This window comes from Thalassophryne amazonica, unplaced genomic scaffold (genome assembly GCF_902500255.1).
Source record: "Thalassophryne amazonica unplaced genomic scaffold, fThaAma1.1, whole genome shotgun sequence".
Taxonomy (NCBI): Eukaryota; Metazoa; Chordata; class Actinopteri; order Batrachoidiformes; family Batrachoididae; genus Thalassophryne; species Thalassophryne amazonica.
In genome coordinates this window covers 127387-140963 of record NW_022986315.1, presented here as the reverse complement: position 1 = coordinate 140963, position 13577 = coordinate 127387, and the positions used below count along the sequence as shown (strand labels likewise).

The 13577-nt window shown below is 50.0% G+C and overlaps 1 protein-coding gene across 1 annotated transcript in view; it reads left to right on the top strand.

The window, feature by feature from the left end:
- Positions 1–1462: 1462 nt before the first annotated feature.
- LOC117506043 (glucose-6-phosphate exchanger SLC37A2-like) overlaps positions 1463–13577 on the top strand; it is a gene marked incomplete at its 5' end in the record, with an annotated part of 117567 nt that continues 105452 nt past the window's right edge. The window contains 2 exons of the mRNA XM_034165574.1: positions 1463–1643; positions 1985–2022. Of these exons, the coding sequence (XP_034021465.1) occupies positions 1463–1643; positions 1985–2022 (219 nt within the window). The remainder of the gene's footprint in view (positions 1644–1984; positions 2023–13577) is intronic.

Genomic DNA, 13577 nt, shown 5'->3' with positions numbered 1-13577 from the left:
CTGTGTGTGTATGTGTCTGTGTTGTGGGTCGTGTGTGTCTGTGTGTGTATGTGTCTGTGTTTGTGTGGTCTGTGTGTGTGTCTGTGTTTGTGTGGTTTGTGTGTGTGTCTGTGTGTATCTGTCTGTGTGTCTGTGTGTATGTGTCTGTGTTTGTGTGTCTGTGTGTATGTGTGTGTTTGTGTGTCTGTGTTTCTGTGTGTGTGTCTGTGTGTATGTGTCTGTGTTTGTGTGTCTGTGTGTTGTCTGTGTGTATGTGTCTGTGTTTGTGTGGTCTGTGTGTATTTGTGTGTGTTTGTGTGTCTGTGTTTCTGTGTGTGTGTGTCTGTGTTTGTGTGGTCTGTGTGTGTATGTGTCTGTGTGTATGTGTCTGTGTGTGTATGTGTCTGTGTTTGTGTTGTCTGTGTGTGTGTCTGTTGGTATGTCCTTTTTCTCTGTGCTGTGTGTGTGTGTGTGTGTGGTCTGTGTGTGTGTGTGTGTGTGTGTGTGTGTGTATGTGTCTGTGTTTGTGTGGTCTGTGTGTTTGTGTCTGTGTGTATGTGTCTGTGTGTGTGTGTCTGTGTTTGTGTGGTTTGTGTGTGTGTCTGTGTGTATCTGTCTGTGTGTGTGTGTGTGTGTGTGTCTGTTGTTTGTGTGGTCTGTGTGTGTGTCTGTGTTTGTGTGGTCTGTGTGTGTGTGTGTGTGTGTGTGTGTGTGTGTGTGTGTGTGTGTGTGTGTGGTGTGTGTGTATGTGTCTGTTGTTTGTGTGGTCTGTGTGTGTGTGTGTCTGTGTGGTCTGTGTGTGTGTGTGTGTCTGTGTGTATGTGTCTGTGTGTGTGTGTCTGTGTTTGTGTGGTTTGTGTGTGTGTCTGTGTGTATCTGTCTGTGTGTGTGTGTGTGTGTGTGTGTGTGTGTGTGTGTGTGTGTGTGTGTGTCTGTTGTTTGTGTGGTCTGTGTGTGTGTCTGTGTTTGTGTGGTCTGTGTGTGTGTGTGTGTCTGTTGTTTGTGTGGTCTGTGTGTGTGTGTCTGTGTGGTCTGTGTGTGTGTGTGTGTCTGTGTGTATGTGTCTGTGTGTGTGTGTCTGTGTTTGTGTGGTTTGTGTGTGTGTCTGTGTGTATCTGTCTGTGTGTGTGTGTGTGTGGTCTGTGTGTGTGTGTGTGTGTGTGTATGTGTCTGTGTTTGTGTGGTCTGTGTGTGTGTCTGTGTTTGTGTGGTCTGTGTGTGTGTGTGTGTGTATGTGTCTGTGTTTGTGTGGTCTGTGTGTGTGTGTGTGTTTGTGTGGTCTGTGTGTGTGTGTGTGTATGTGTCTGTGTTTGTGTGGTCTGTGTGTGTGTCTGTGTTTGTGTGGTCTGTGTGTGTGTGTGTGTGTGTGTGTGTGTATGTGTCTGTGTTTGTGTGGTCTGTGTGTGTGTGTGTGTGTTTGTGTGGTCTGTGTGTGTGTGTCTGTGTGTGTATTTGCTGCAGCTGTGTGTGATGTTTTGTGTGTTTTCTGCTCTCCAGGCGTGGCTTCATCATGGGTGTGTGGAACTCTCACACTTCAGTGGGAAACATCCTGGGCTCCCTCATCGCTGGAGCCTTCGTGGCCTCGTCCTGGGGAATGTCCTTCATTGTCCCTGGAATCATCATTGCCTCCACTGGGATCCTGTGCTTCTTCTTCCTGATAGAGAGTCAGTTTCTCTCTGTTTTTTAACTGTCCTTCACACATGTTGAGGTGTTACGGGCTTCAGTGGTTCTGACTGGACACACGTTTGTTTGTTCGTGCTGCTCCACCCTGATGTTCTTACACACCACCAGTGTTCCTCATGATTCCTACGTTTTGAGGCTGAACATAATGACAGCAAAGATGGTTTTGGATGTTTGAAGTAAATGAGTGTAAATGCCACTCTGACGTCTTTATGGTGCTTCTGCAGCCTGGAGCTCTTTCCTGAAACAGTCTAGTAGTGTTTGTGTGTTATCAGTAATCAGTATCGGCTTTAATTCACTCTCACATTTGTGGATTCTGTTCCAGGACCTGAAGATGTTGACTGCACTCCTCCCCAGCACCATGTGAGTGACCGCTGTGCCATGCCGGTGAAGCCAACAGTTGCTATCTAATCTCTCATTTCTGGAGAGGATTGAGTTTGTACTCTGATCCGAATCTCAAATATAACACTTCTTCCACCATATGACCATAACAATAGGAAACAGTGTGACCTTTTGACCTCTTAAAATAGGTCAAGGTTTGTCATCTTTGAAGTTGTCCAAGGTCTGTGTCCCAAGAATGCCTCACCTCCATCACCTCCCAAGAAAGGTGAAGTGATGTACTAGTGGTTAAGTGTTGGGCTTGAGACCAGAAGGTCCTCGGTTCAAATACCAGCCTGACTGGAAAATCACTAAGGGCCCTTGGGCAAGGTCCTTAATCTCCTAGTTGCTCCTGGTGTGTAGTGAGCGCCTTGTATGGCAGCAGCCTGACATCAGGGTAAATGTGAGGCATTATTGTAAAGCACTTTGAGCGTCTGATGCAGATGGAAAAGCGCAATATAAATGCAGTCCATATATCATTTATTTAATTGAATGCTTCCTGTGAATTTGAAGACAGATGTAAGGCTTTCACAATACCCCGTGGCCTTATTTTGGCCTCAGTTAAAATTCACTGAACCAGTTCTTGACGCAGTGGAAATATTCTCTGCTTCATGCTCCATTTGACAGGACTCCAGACTGCATGTGCATAAACTCAGCTCTGGACAAGGAAACATTGTGATGTTTAGATGACGTACAGACTTCAGTGTCATTGGGCAGCACAGTCATACAACCCCAATTCCAGTGACGTTGGGACGTTGTGTAAAATGTAAATAAAAACAGAATCCAATGATTTTCAAATCCTCTTCAACCTATATTCAGTTGAAAACACCACAAAGACAAGATATTTAATGATCAAACTGATAAACTTTATTGTTTTTGTGCAAATATTTGCTCATTTTGAAATGGATGCCTGCAACACGTTTCTAAAAAGCTGGGACAGTGGTATGTTTCCCACTGTGTTACATCACCTTTCCTTCTAACAACACTCAATAAGCGTTTGGGAACTGAGGACACTAATTGTTGAAGCTTTGTAGGTGGAATTCTTTCCCATTCTTGCTTGATGTACGACTTCTTTTGTTGCCCCGTCCCAACTTTTTTGAAATGTGTTGCAGCCATCCATTTCAAAATGAGCAAATATTTGCACAAAAACAAAAAAGTTTATCAGTTTGATCATTAAATATCTTGTCTTTGTGGTGTACTCAATTGAATATAGGTTGTCCCAACTTCATTGGAATTGGGGTTGTAACAGTAATCGGGGCACAGATTATTTCTCTGACGTGTCTGACATGATGTGTCCTTTCAGAGCCAGCCAAGCTGTCCACTTGTCCACTTGTCCTAAATTGATACCGCCCAGAATGAACCATCAACCACAGGAGAAGTAGAAGATAAAACTCTCCACATGATCTCCACTCAGATTTGAACACGTACAAAACTTTCTGCTTAACTCTGTGGACATCATTTGACAAGGAACTCAGTTTATGTTTTATAACAGCACTTTATTGATGAACTTTATCCATAAAATTCACGTCACACAGCCCTGATCATTGTGTGCCCACTGGCTGTGATACTGAAATGATATTGCTCTTTTTTTCTGAGTTCATGTCGAAACTCACATCACTCTGATCATGTTACAGTTGGCAGGTTGCTGTTGCCGTGGCAGCTGAGTGCCTCTTTGGTGTCATGCAGTGTTTAACATGTTTTCCTGACCACACAGACCCCGTCCCTGTGTGAAGGGGGTTTTCCGTCAAAGTAATCATTAACTCTGATTAATTCGAAGCACATGTAATTAAATCTGAAGACGAAACAATTATGACCTTTTGTTCCATATTTGAGCCACATTCCAGAATGTGATGTTGCAGCTCTTCTTCTTTACTCATCCTGACATGTCTGGCATTTGCCACACTTTATCAAATAACATCCAGAAATACGTATACTAACCTTAACCCTGCTCTTAGGGTGAGTCCAGAACTCCTTACTCTCACTCTTTATCTGAGTTCCTTTCCAGTACTTCTTACTCTGGCTCTAAAGGTGAGTCCAGACCTGCCTGCACTGTGTCAGACTGCTCTGGTGCTCCTCACCCTGTCTGAAAAGACACATGCTTGACATCTTTATCTAAGGGTCAGTCCAGGCCTCCTTTACTCTGTCTCTAAGGGTGATTCCAGAGGTCAACACTATGTCTGAAAAGAAATGTCTGGAGCGCCTCACCTTTATCAAAGGGGCAGTCAATACCACCTCACTCTCCAAGATTTAGCCCAGAACTCCTCACTCTGTGTTGAAAGGGGAGATCAGACCTTCTGACTTTGTTCAAGACAACTCCATAGGTGTCCAGATTTTGGTAGATCGCCTGCTGCAATCTACCAAACTCCTCTCTGGAAGAGTTGTCAAGAATGCACGGCGGATGCAACTCAAATTTTCCGACGTTTATTCTCTTCACACACACTGTGCGCGCACACACAGCAAACGCACATACAGCAAACACATACAGCCGAGCTGCGGAAGCCTGTTAACAGACTACATTTTGCAGGATCATATGTTTGTTCACCAGCCAGAAAAATATTTAGCAATCAAGCTCAACATTAGTTTGTTAGTTTGTTAGGTTGCAAACTAACATTGCGTGTAAGTCCAAACTTGGGAGGTCAGACACCTATAACACCTGCTTCCTTTTGCAACCTGCGCATGCTCCCTCCGTACAGTCTCAGCCACTTATATAAGTAAGATAACACACACACACACACAGTAGGGCAAAAAAGTATTTAGTCAGCCCCTGATTGTACAAGTTCTCCTAATTAGAAAGATGAGAGAGGTCGGTAATTTTCATCATAGGTACACTTCAACTATGAGAGACAAAATGAGGAAAAAAAAATCCAGAAAATTACATTGTAGGATTTTTAAAGATTTATTTGTAAATTATGGTGGAAAATAAGTATTTGGTCAATAACAAAAGTTCAACTCAATACTTTGTAACATAATCTTTGTTGGCAATGACAGGGGTCAAACATTTCCTGTAAGTCTTCACCAGGTTTGCACACACTGTAGCTGGTATTTTGGTCCATTCCTCCGTGCAGATCTCCTCTAGAGCAGTGATGTTTTGGGGCTGTCGCTGGGCAACACGGACTTTCAACTCCCTCAACAAATTTTCTCTGGGGTTGAGGTCTGGAGACTGGCTAGGCCACTCCAGGACCTTGAAATGCTTTTTATGGAGCCACTCCTTCGTTGCCCGAGCGGTGTGTTTGGGATCATTGTCATGCTGGAAGACCCAGCCACATTGCATCTTCAATGCTCTCACTGATGGAAGGAGGTTTTGGCTTAAAATCTCACAATACATGGCCACGTTCATTCTTCCCTTAACATGGATCAGTCGTCCTGTCCCCTTTGCAGAAAAACAGCCCCAAAGCATGATGTTTCCACCCGCATGCTTCACAGTAGATATGGAGTTCTTGGGAAGCAACTCAGCATTCTTCTTCCTCCAAACACGACGAGTTGAGTTTTGAAGAAAATGTTCTATTTTGGTTTCATCTGACCACATGATATTCTCCCAGTCCTCTTCTGGATCATCCATATGCTCTCTGGCAAACTTCAGACGGGCCTGGACATGTACTGTCTTAAGCAGGGGGACACGCCTGGCACTGCAGGATTTGAGTCCCTCTCTGCGTAGTGTGTAGCCATTGTTACTTTGGTCCTAGCTCTCTGCAGGTCATTCATCAGGTCCCTCCATGTAGTTCTGGGATTTTTGTTCACCGTTCTCATGATCATTTTGACCTCACGGGATGACATCTTGCATGGAGCCTCAGATCGAGGGAGATTATCAATGGTCTTGTATGTCTTCCATTTTCTTATAATTGCTCCCACAGTACCTTTTTCTGGTTGAGAACCATGGCCTCAGATTTGGAGGCGCTGATTTTCATCCCGGACACTTCACACTCGGCTGCAAACCGCCCCAGTGCATGCTGAAGGTCCTGATTTGACGAAGCCAACAGAACCACATCGTCCGCAAACAGCAGAGACGAGATTCCCTCCATGGCCTCCTCCCAGACCCGGGTTTTTGCCTCTGCGACCGCATGGGCTGCGGCACGCTTGGCCTGCCGGTACCTGTCACCTGCCTCCGGGGTCCCACCTACCAACAAAGACAAGTAGGACTCCTTCTTCAGCTTGACGGCATCCCTTACTGTTTGCCCTCTTCAGGTCGGTGGAGTGTCCTTGCCTCAAGTGGAGGAGTTTAAGTATCTCGGGGTCTTGTTCACGAGTGAGGGACGGATGGAGCGTGAGATTGATAGACGAATCGGTGCAGCATCTGCAGTGATGCGGTCGCTGTATCGGACCGTCGTGGTGAAGAGAGAGCTGAGTAGGGGGCAAAGCTCTCAATTTACCGATCGATCTACGTTCCGATCCTCACCTATGGTCATGAGATTTGGCTCATGACTGAAAGAAAGAGGTCGCGAGTACAAGCGGCCGAGATGAGTTTCCTCCACAGGGTGGCTGGGCGCTCCCTTAGAGATAGGGTGAGGGGTCTGTCACTCAGGAGGAGCTCGGAGTCGAGCCGCTGCTCCTGCACATCGAAAGGAGTCAGTTGAGGTGGCTCGGGCATCTTTTCTGGATGCCCCCTGGATGCCTCGATGTAGAGGTGTTCCGGGCACGTCCCATTGGGAGGAGGCCCCAGGGAACACCCAGGACACGCTGGAGGGAGTACATCTCTCGGCTGGCTTGGGAACGCCTTGGGGATACCTCTCGATCGGGAGGTCTGGGCAGCTTTGCTTGAGCTGCTGCCCCCGTGACCCAACTCCACATAAAGCAGAAGAAAAGGGATGGATGGATGCTCCCACAGTTGATTTATTCACACCAACCTGCTTGACTGTTGTCGATTCACTCTTCCCAGCCTGGTGCACATCTACAATTTTCTTCCTGGTGTCCTTCGACAGCTCGTTGGTCTTGGCCATGGTTGAGTTTGGAGTCTGACTGTTTGAGGCTGTGGACAGGTGTCTTTTATACAGATAACTAGTTCCAACAGGTGCCATTAATACAAGTAACAGGTGGAGGACAGAAGACCTTCTCAAAGAAGTTACAGGTCTGTGAGAGCCAGAAATCTTGCTTGTCTGTGGGTGAACAAATACTTATTTTCCCACCATAATTTACAAATAAATTCTTTTAAAAATCCTACAATGTTATTTTCTTGCACAATTAACTTGCACAATCAGGGGCTGACTAAATACTTTTTTACCCCACCGTAACTACACACCTTGTGCGTGAGTTATACTACACTTACTTAATCTAGTGGGAAGTTCTACACCTCCCACTTGGTCTGCTGATTTCTTAAATCCAAGGAGACCACTATAACCCATTCAGTCAACTGGATTATATGATCCACTTTGTCCTTTGTTTTGTTTTTATTTTTTTCTTGCTTTTTTCTTTCTGTATTTATTTATTTATTTTTTGTGGTGGGGATGTCCTTTACTGTTCTTCCACTGGTAACAGCACCACCAGCCTCCTAACGGCCCTGTGAAGAAAGGTGAATGGCCCAGGCTCTTCCTAGACCGTCCACTGGAAACGGGATAGCTTTGACAGGTCTTGACCCTCACCTCTCGTTCAACTCCCTTATTGTCAGGACACGCCTTCACAACTCGACCCAGTTTAAAGCGGCCCCTCAGTACGTTCTGGTCAGCCAACCACACTAAGTGTCCCACTGCGACATTTCTGGCAGAAGTGTGCCACTTCTGGTGGATGAAGAGGCCTGAGCCTGCCAGCTGGCTCCATCATCTCCAGAACTTGTTGACTTCGATCTGGATCGCTCTCAGTCGCACAACTGGGTAGGTCGGATACTCGAACCCCCTGGCATCTCCGCTGAGTCCTACACGACCAAGCAACAAGGTGTTCGGGGTGATGACTCTTCACTTAGCCTGGAAAAAGAGTCTGTTGCTCTATAAAAAAGCCCTCCGTAAAGCTAGGACATCTTTCTACTCATCACTAATTGAAGAAAATAAGAACAACCCCAGGTTTCTTTTCAGCACTGTAGCCAGGCTGACAAAGAGTCAGAGCTCTATTGAGCTGAGTATTCCATTAACTTTAACTAGTAATGACTTCATGACTTTCTTTGCTAACAAAATTTTAACTATTAGAGAAAAAATTACTCATAACCATCCCAAAGACGTATCGTTATCTTTGGCTGCTTTCAGTGATGCCGGTATTTGGTTAGACTCCTTCTCTCCGATTGTTCTGTCTGAGTTATTTTCATTAGTTACTTCATCCAAACCATCAACATGTTTATTAGACCCCATTCCTACCAGGCTGCTCAAGGAAGCCCTACCATTATTTAATGCTTCGATCTTAAATATGATCAATCTATCTTTGTTAGTTGGCTATGTACCACAGGCTTTTAAGGTGGCAGTAATTAAACCATTACTTAAAAAGCCATCACTTGACCCAGCTATCTTAGCTAATTATAGGCCAATCTCCAACCTTCTGTTGTGTGGGCCGCTGAAGAGGAGGTACTGCTGGCCCACCACCACCAGAGGGCACCCTGCCTGGAGTGCGGGCTCCAGGCACCAGAGGGCGCTGCCGCCTCACAGGAGCAGCCGGGGTGACAGCTGACACTCATCACCTGTGACAGCTGTCACCACTCATCTGATCTGCATCGGTATATCAGCAAGACGTCATCTCCACCTCTTTGCCGAGATATCGTTCTACCTGAAAGGTAATATCCTCAGCCTGACTGCTTGATAGAAAGCCCTTTTTGTGATTTTTGTGAGTGATAACAGACTTTTTCTCCAACGAGAGGTGGAGGTAGCTTCCCTGCCGTGCAGATTGCTGGGTGCAGACGCACCCACGTTTAATTGTGTTTTTGTTCCTCGCCAGCAGTACCAGGTCCGACACGCGGAGGCAGTGGCCACCTGGGAGTTCGGGACTTGGCGGCTCCAGTATTCCCGGGGTCTGGTGGCGGAGGAAATCGTGTGGTTCTGGTTCTGCTTTGGACAGGCGTCTCCTATCTTCGAGCCTGCCCACACGACACCTTGTAATTTGACCTCTGATCTATTGTGTAATCTGTTGTGTTTGTTGTGCACGTTCGCAACAGTAAAGTGTTGTTATTTGACCTATTCCATTGTCCGTTCATTTGCGCCCCCTGTTGTGGGTCCGTGTACTTACACTTTCCCAACAGGATATCTCGGCCAACGTCATGGATCCCGAGGGGCGTCAACCGGCTGTTGAACGGCCAATGGAAGAACAGGGTGCACAGGCGCCCGCAGGAGGAATGATCGGTGAGTTGCAGCGGATCCTCACCGTTTTCACGGCTCGGTTGGATTTAATGACCGAGCAGAACGTCCTCCTTAACCGCAGGGTGGAGGCTCTCGCCGCGCAGGTGGACGCGCGCCCTCAGGGCGCTGCTGCGGCTTTCCCTCCTGTCGACCCTGTGCGTAACAGTGACGTTCCACTGGTCGTTCAACGACCCCTCCCACCTTCCCCGGAAGCATACATAAGCCCTCCAGAGCCGTACGGAGGTTGTGTGGAGACGTGCGCGGACTTCCTTATGCAGTGTTCGCTCGTCTTCGCACAACGTCCTGTCATGTACGCGACTGATGCTAGTAAGATAGCTTATGTAATTAATCTGCTTCGCGGCAAGGCACGCGCTTGGGCTACAGCGCTTTGGGAGCAAAATTCACGGCTCCTTCTGACATATGATGGGTTTGTGAGGGAGTTCAGAACAGTGTTCGATCACCCAAATAGAGGAGAGACCGCTTCAGCCGTGCTGCTGTCAATGAGACAGGGGCGCCGGAGCGCAGCTGCTTATGCAGTCGACTTCCGCATCGCGGCTGCGAGGTCCGGCTGGAATAACACTGCCCTCCGCGCCGCCTTCGTAAACGGACTGTCGTTGGTCCTAAAGGAGCTCCTGGTGGCTAAGGACAAACCGCGGGATTTAGACGGGCTTATTGATCTCGTTATACGATTAGACAATCGGTTAGAGGAACGCCGTCGGGAGCGAGGCGAAGGACGTGACCGGATACGCGCCGCCCCTCTCCCTTCCGGGTTCGAAAAGGGGCCGCCCTCCCCACGCTCCACAGCCACAGCGCTTTGTGGGGCAACAGCTCCCCCTGTTGACGTTGTTAGGGAGACGCACAGGGCCAAAATGGGAAGGCTGATCCGTGGAGAGTGTTTTCTCTGCAGCTCAACAGAGCACACACAGAGAGACTGCCCCAAACGTGCAAAACGTCAACACTTGCCCTTAGAGACTGGGCTAAGGGGGGGTCAAGACATTCAAGTGAGACACACACAAATTGCCACACGACTCCCAGTCACAATCCTGAGCGGGGATTTAACCCTTCAAGCCCGAGCACTGGTGGACACGGGGTCAGAAGGGAATCTGCTAGACAGCAGATGGGCAAAGGAGGTAGGGCTCCCTCTGGTGGCGCTTCCTACGCCATTGCAGGTGCGGGCACTAGATGGCACCCTCCTCCCTTTACTCACACACAAGACACCACCAGTAACTCTGGTGGTGTCTGGAAACCACCGGGAGGAGATTGAGTTTTTTGTAACTCCTGCCACCTCCCGCGTGATTTTGGGCATCCCATGGATGTTAAAACACAATCCCCGGATCGATTGGCCGTCTGGGGTGGTGGTTCAGTGGACGAAACCTGCCATCGGGTGGGTTTAGGATCCTCGGTTCCTCCCGGTTCCCAGGCTAAGGAGGAGGTCAAAGTCCCGCCCAATCTGACGGCAGTGCCAGTTGAGTACCACGATCTTGCTGACGTCTTCAGCAAGGATCTGGCACTCACCCTTCCCCCGCACCGTCCGTACGATTGTGCCATTGATTTGGTTCCAGGCGCTGAGTTCCCGTCCAGCAGGCTGTACAACCTCTCACGACCTGAGCGCGAATCAATGGAGACCTACATCCGGGACTCATTAGCTACCGGGCTGATCCGGAACTCCACCTCCCCGATAGGGGCAGGTTTCTTTTTTGTGGGCAAGAAAGATGGCGGACTTCGTCCATGTATTGATTACAGGGGGCTGAATGAGATTACGGTTCGCAACCGATACCCGTTGCCATTATTAGATTCCGTGTTCACCCCCCTGCATGGAGCCAAAATCTTTACTAAACTGGATCTTAGAAATGCGTATCACCTGGTTCGGATCCGGAAGGGAGACGAATGGAAGACGGCATTCAACACCCCATTAGGTCACTTTGAGTACCTGGTCATGCCGTTCGGCCTCACAAACGCCCCCGCGACGTTCCAAGCATTAGTTAATGATGTCTTGCGGGATTTCCTGCACCGATTCGTCTTTGTATATCTAGACGATATACTCATCTTTTCTCCGGATCCTGAGACTCATGTCCGGCATGTACGTCAGGTCCTGCAGCGGTTGTTGGAGAACCGGCTGTTTGTGAAGGGCGAGAAGTGTGAGCTCCACCGCACCTCTTTGTCCTTCCTGGGGTTTATCATCTCCCCCAACTCCGTCGCTCCTGATCCGGCCAAGGTTGCGGCGGTGAGAGACTGGCCCCAACCCACTAGCCGTAGGAAGCTGCAACAGTTCCTCGGCTTTGCTAATTTCTACAGGAGGTTCATTAAGGGCTACAGTCAGGTAGTTAGCCCCCTGACAGCCCTGACCTCACCAAAAGTTCCCTTCACCTGGTCGGATCGTTGCGATGCCGCGTTCAAGGAGTTGAAACGGCGCTTCTCGTCTGCACCCGTTCTGGTGCAGCCCGATCCTAGTCGCCAGTTAGTGGTTGAAGTGGACGCCTCGGACTCAGGGATAGGAGCTGTGCTTTCCCAGAGCGGGAAGACCGATAAGGTCCTTCACCCGTGTGCCTATTTTTCCCGCAGGTTGACCCCGGCCGAACGGAACTATGACGTCGGCAATCGAGAACTCCTTGCGGTGAAAGAGGCTCTTGAAGAGTGGAGACATCTGTTGGAGGGAACGTCCGTGCCATTCACGGTTTTCACTGACCACCGGAACCTGGAGTAAATCAGGACCGCCAAGCGGCTGAATCCCAGGCAAGCCCGCTGGTCACTGTTCTTCGGCCGTTTTGACTTCCGGATCACCTACCGTCCCGGGACCAAGAACCAGAGATCGGATGCCTTGTCCCGGGTACATGAAGATGAAGTCAAAACGGAGTTGTCGGATCCACCGGAACCCATCATCCCGGAGTCCACTATCGTGGCCACCCTCACCTGGGACGTAGAGAGAACCGTCCGGGAGGCCCTGGCACGAAGCCCGGACCCCGGAACTGGGCCGAAGAACAGACTTTACGTCCCAGCAGAAGCTAGGGCTGCAGTCCTGGACTTCTGTCACGGCTCTAAGCTCTCCTGTCATCCAGGGGTGCGAAGAACCGTGGCAGTTGTCCGGCAGCGCTTCTGGTGGGCGTCCCTAGAGGCCGACGTCCGGGATTATATCCAGGCCTGCACCACCTGCGCCAGGGGCAAGGCTGACCATCGTAGGGCTTCGGGTCTGCTCCAGCCGCTGCCCGTGCCCCATCGCCCCTGGTCCCACATCGGCCTGGATTTTGTCACGGGTCTCCCGCCGTCCCAGGGCAACACCACCATCTTTACGATAGTGGACCGATTCTCCAAGGCGGCCCACTTCGTGGCCCTCCCGAAGCTCCCGACGGCCCAGGAGACAGCGGACCTCCTGGTTCACCACGTCGTCCAGCTGCATGGGATCCCAACAGACATTGTCTCAGATCGCGGTCCCCAGTTCTCCTCGCATGTCTGGAGGAGCTTCTGCCGGGAACTGGGGGCCACGGTGAGTCTCTCATCCGGGTACCATCCCCAGACCAACGGGCAAGCAGAACGGGCCAATCAGGAGATGGATCAGGCCCTGCGTTGCGTGACAGCCGCGCACCCGGCGGCCTGGAGTACCCATCTGGCCTGGATCGAGTATGCCCATAACAGCCAGGTGTTGTCAGCCACCGGCCTCTCCCCTTTCGAGGTATGTCTGGGGTACCAACCGCCTTTGTTTCCAGTGGTTGAGGGAGAGGTCGGTGTGCCCTCGGTCCAGGCCCACCTACGGAAGTGCCGTCGGGTGTGGCATGCCGCCCGTTCTGCCTTGCTGAGGGCCCGGATGAGGTCAAAGGCCCATGCAGACCGTCGGCGGACCCCGGCCCCTGCGTATCGGCCAGGGCAGGAGGTGTGGTTGTCGACAAAGGACATCCCCCTCAAAGTGGACTCCCCCAAGTTACAGGACCGTTACATCGGTCCCTTCAAAATCCAGAAGGTCATCAGTCCAGCCGCAGTGAGGCTTCAGCTGCCGGCCTCACTGCGGATCCATCCTGTATTTCACGTGTCCCGAATCAAACCACATCACACCTCACCCCTCTGTACTCCGGGTCCGGCACCGCCTCCTGCCCGGATCATCGATGGCGAGCCGGCTTGGACTGTGCGCCGGCTTTTGGATGTCCGTAGGATGGGCCGGGGCTTCCAGTATTTGGTGGACTGGGAGGGGTACGGACCTGAAGAACACTCCTGGGTGAAGAGGAGCTTCATTCTGGACCCGGCCCTCCTGGCCGATTTCTACCGCCGCCACCCGGACAAGCCTGGTCGGCGCCAGGAGGCGCCCGT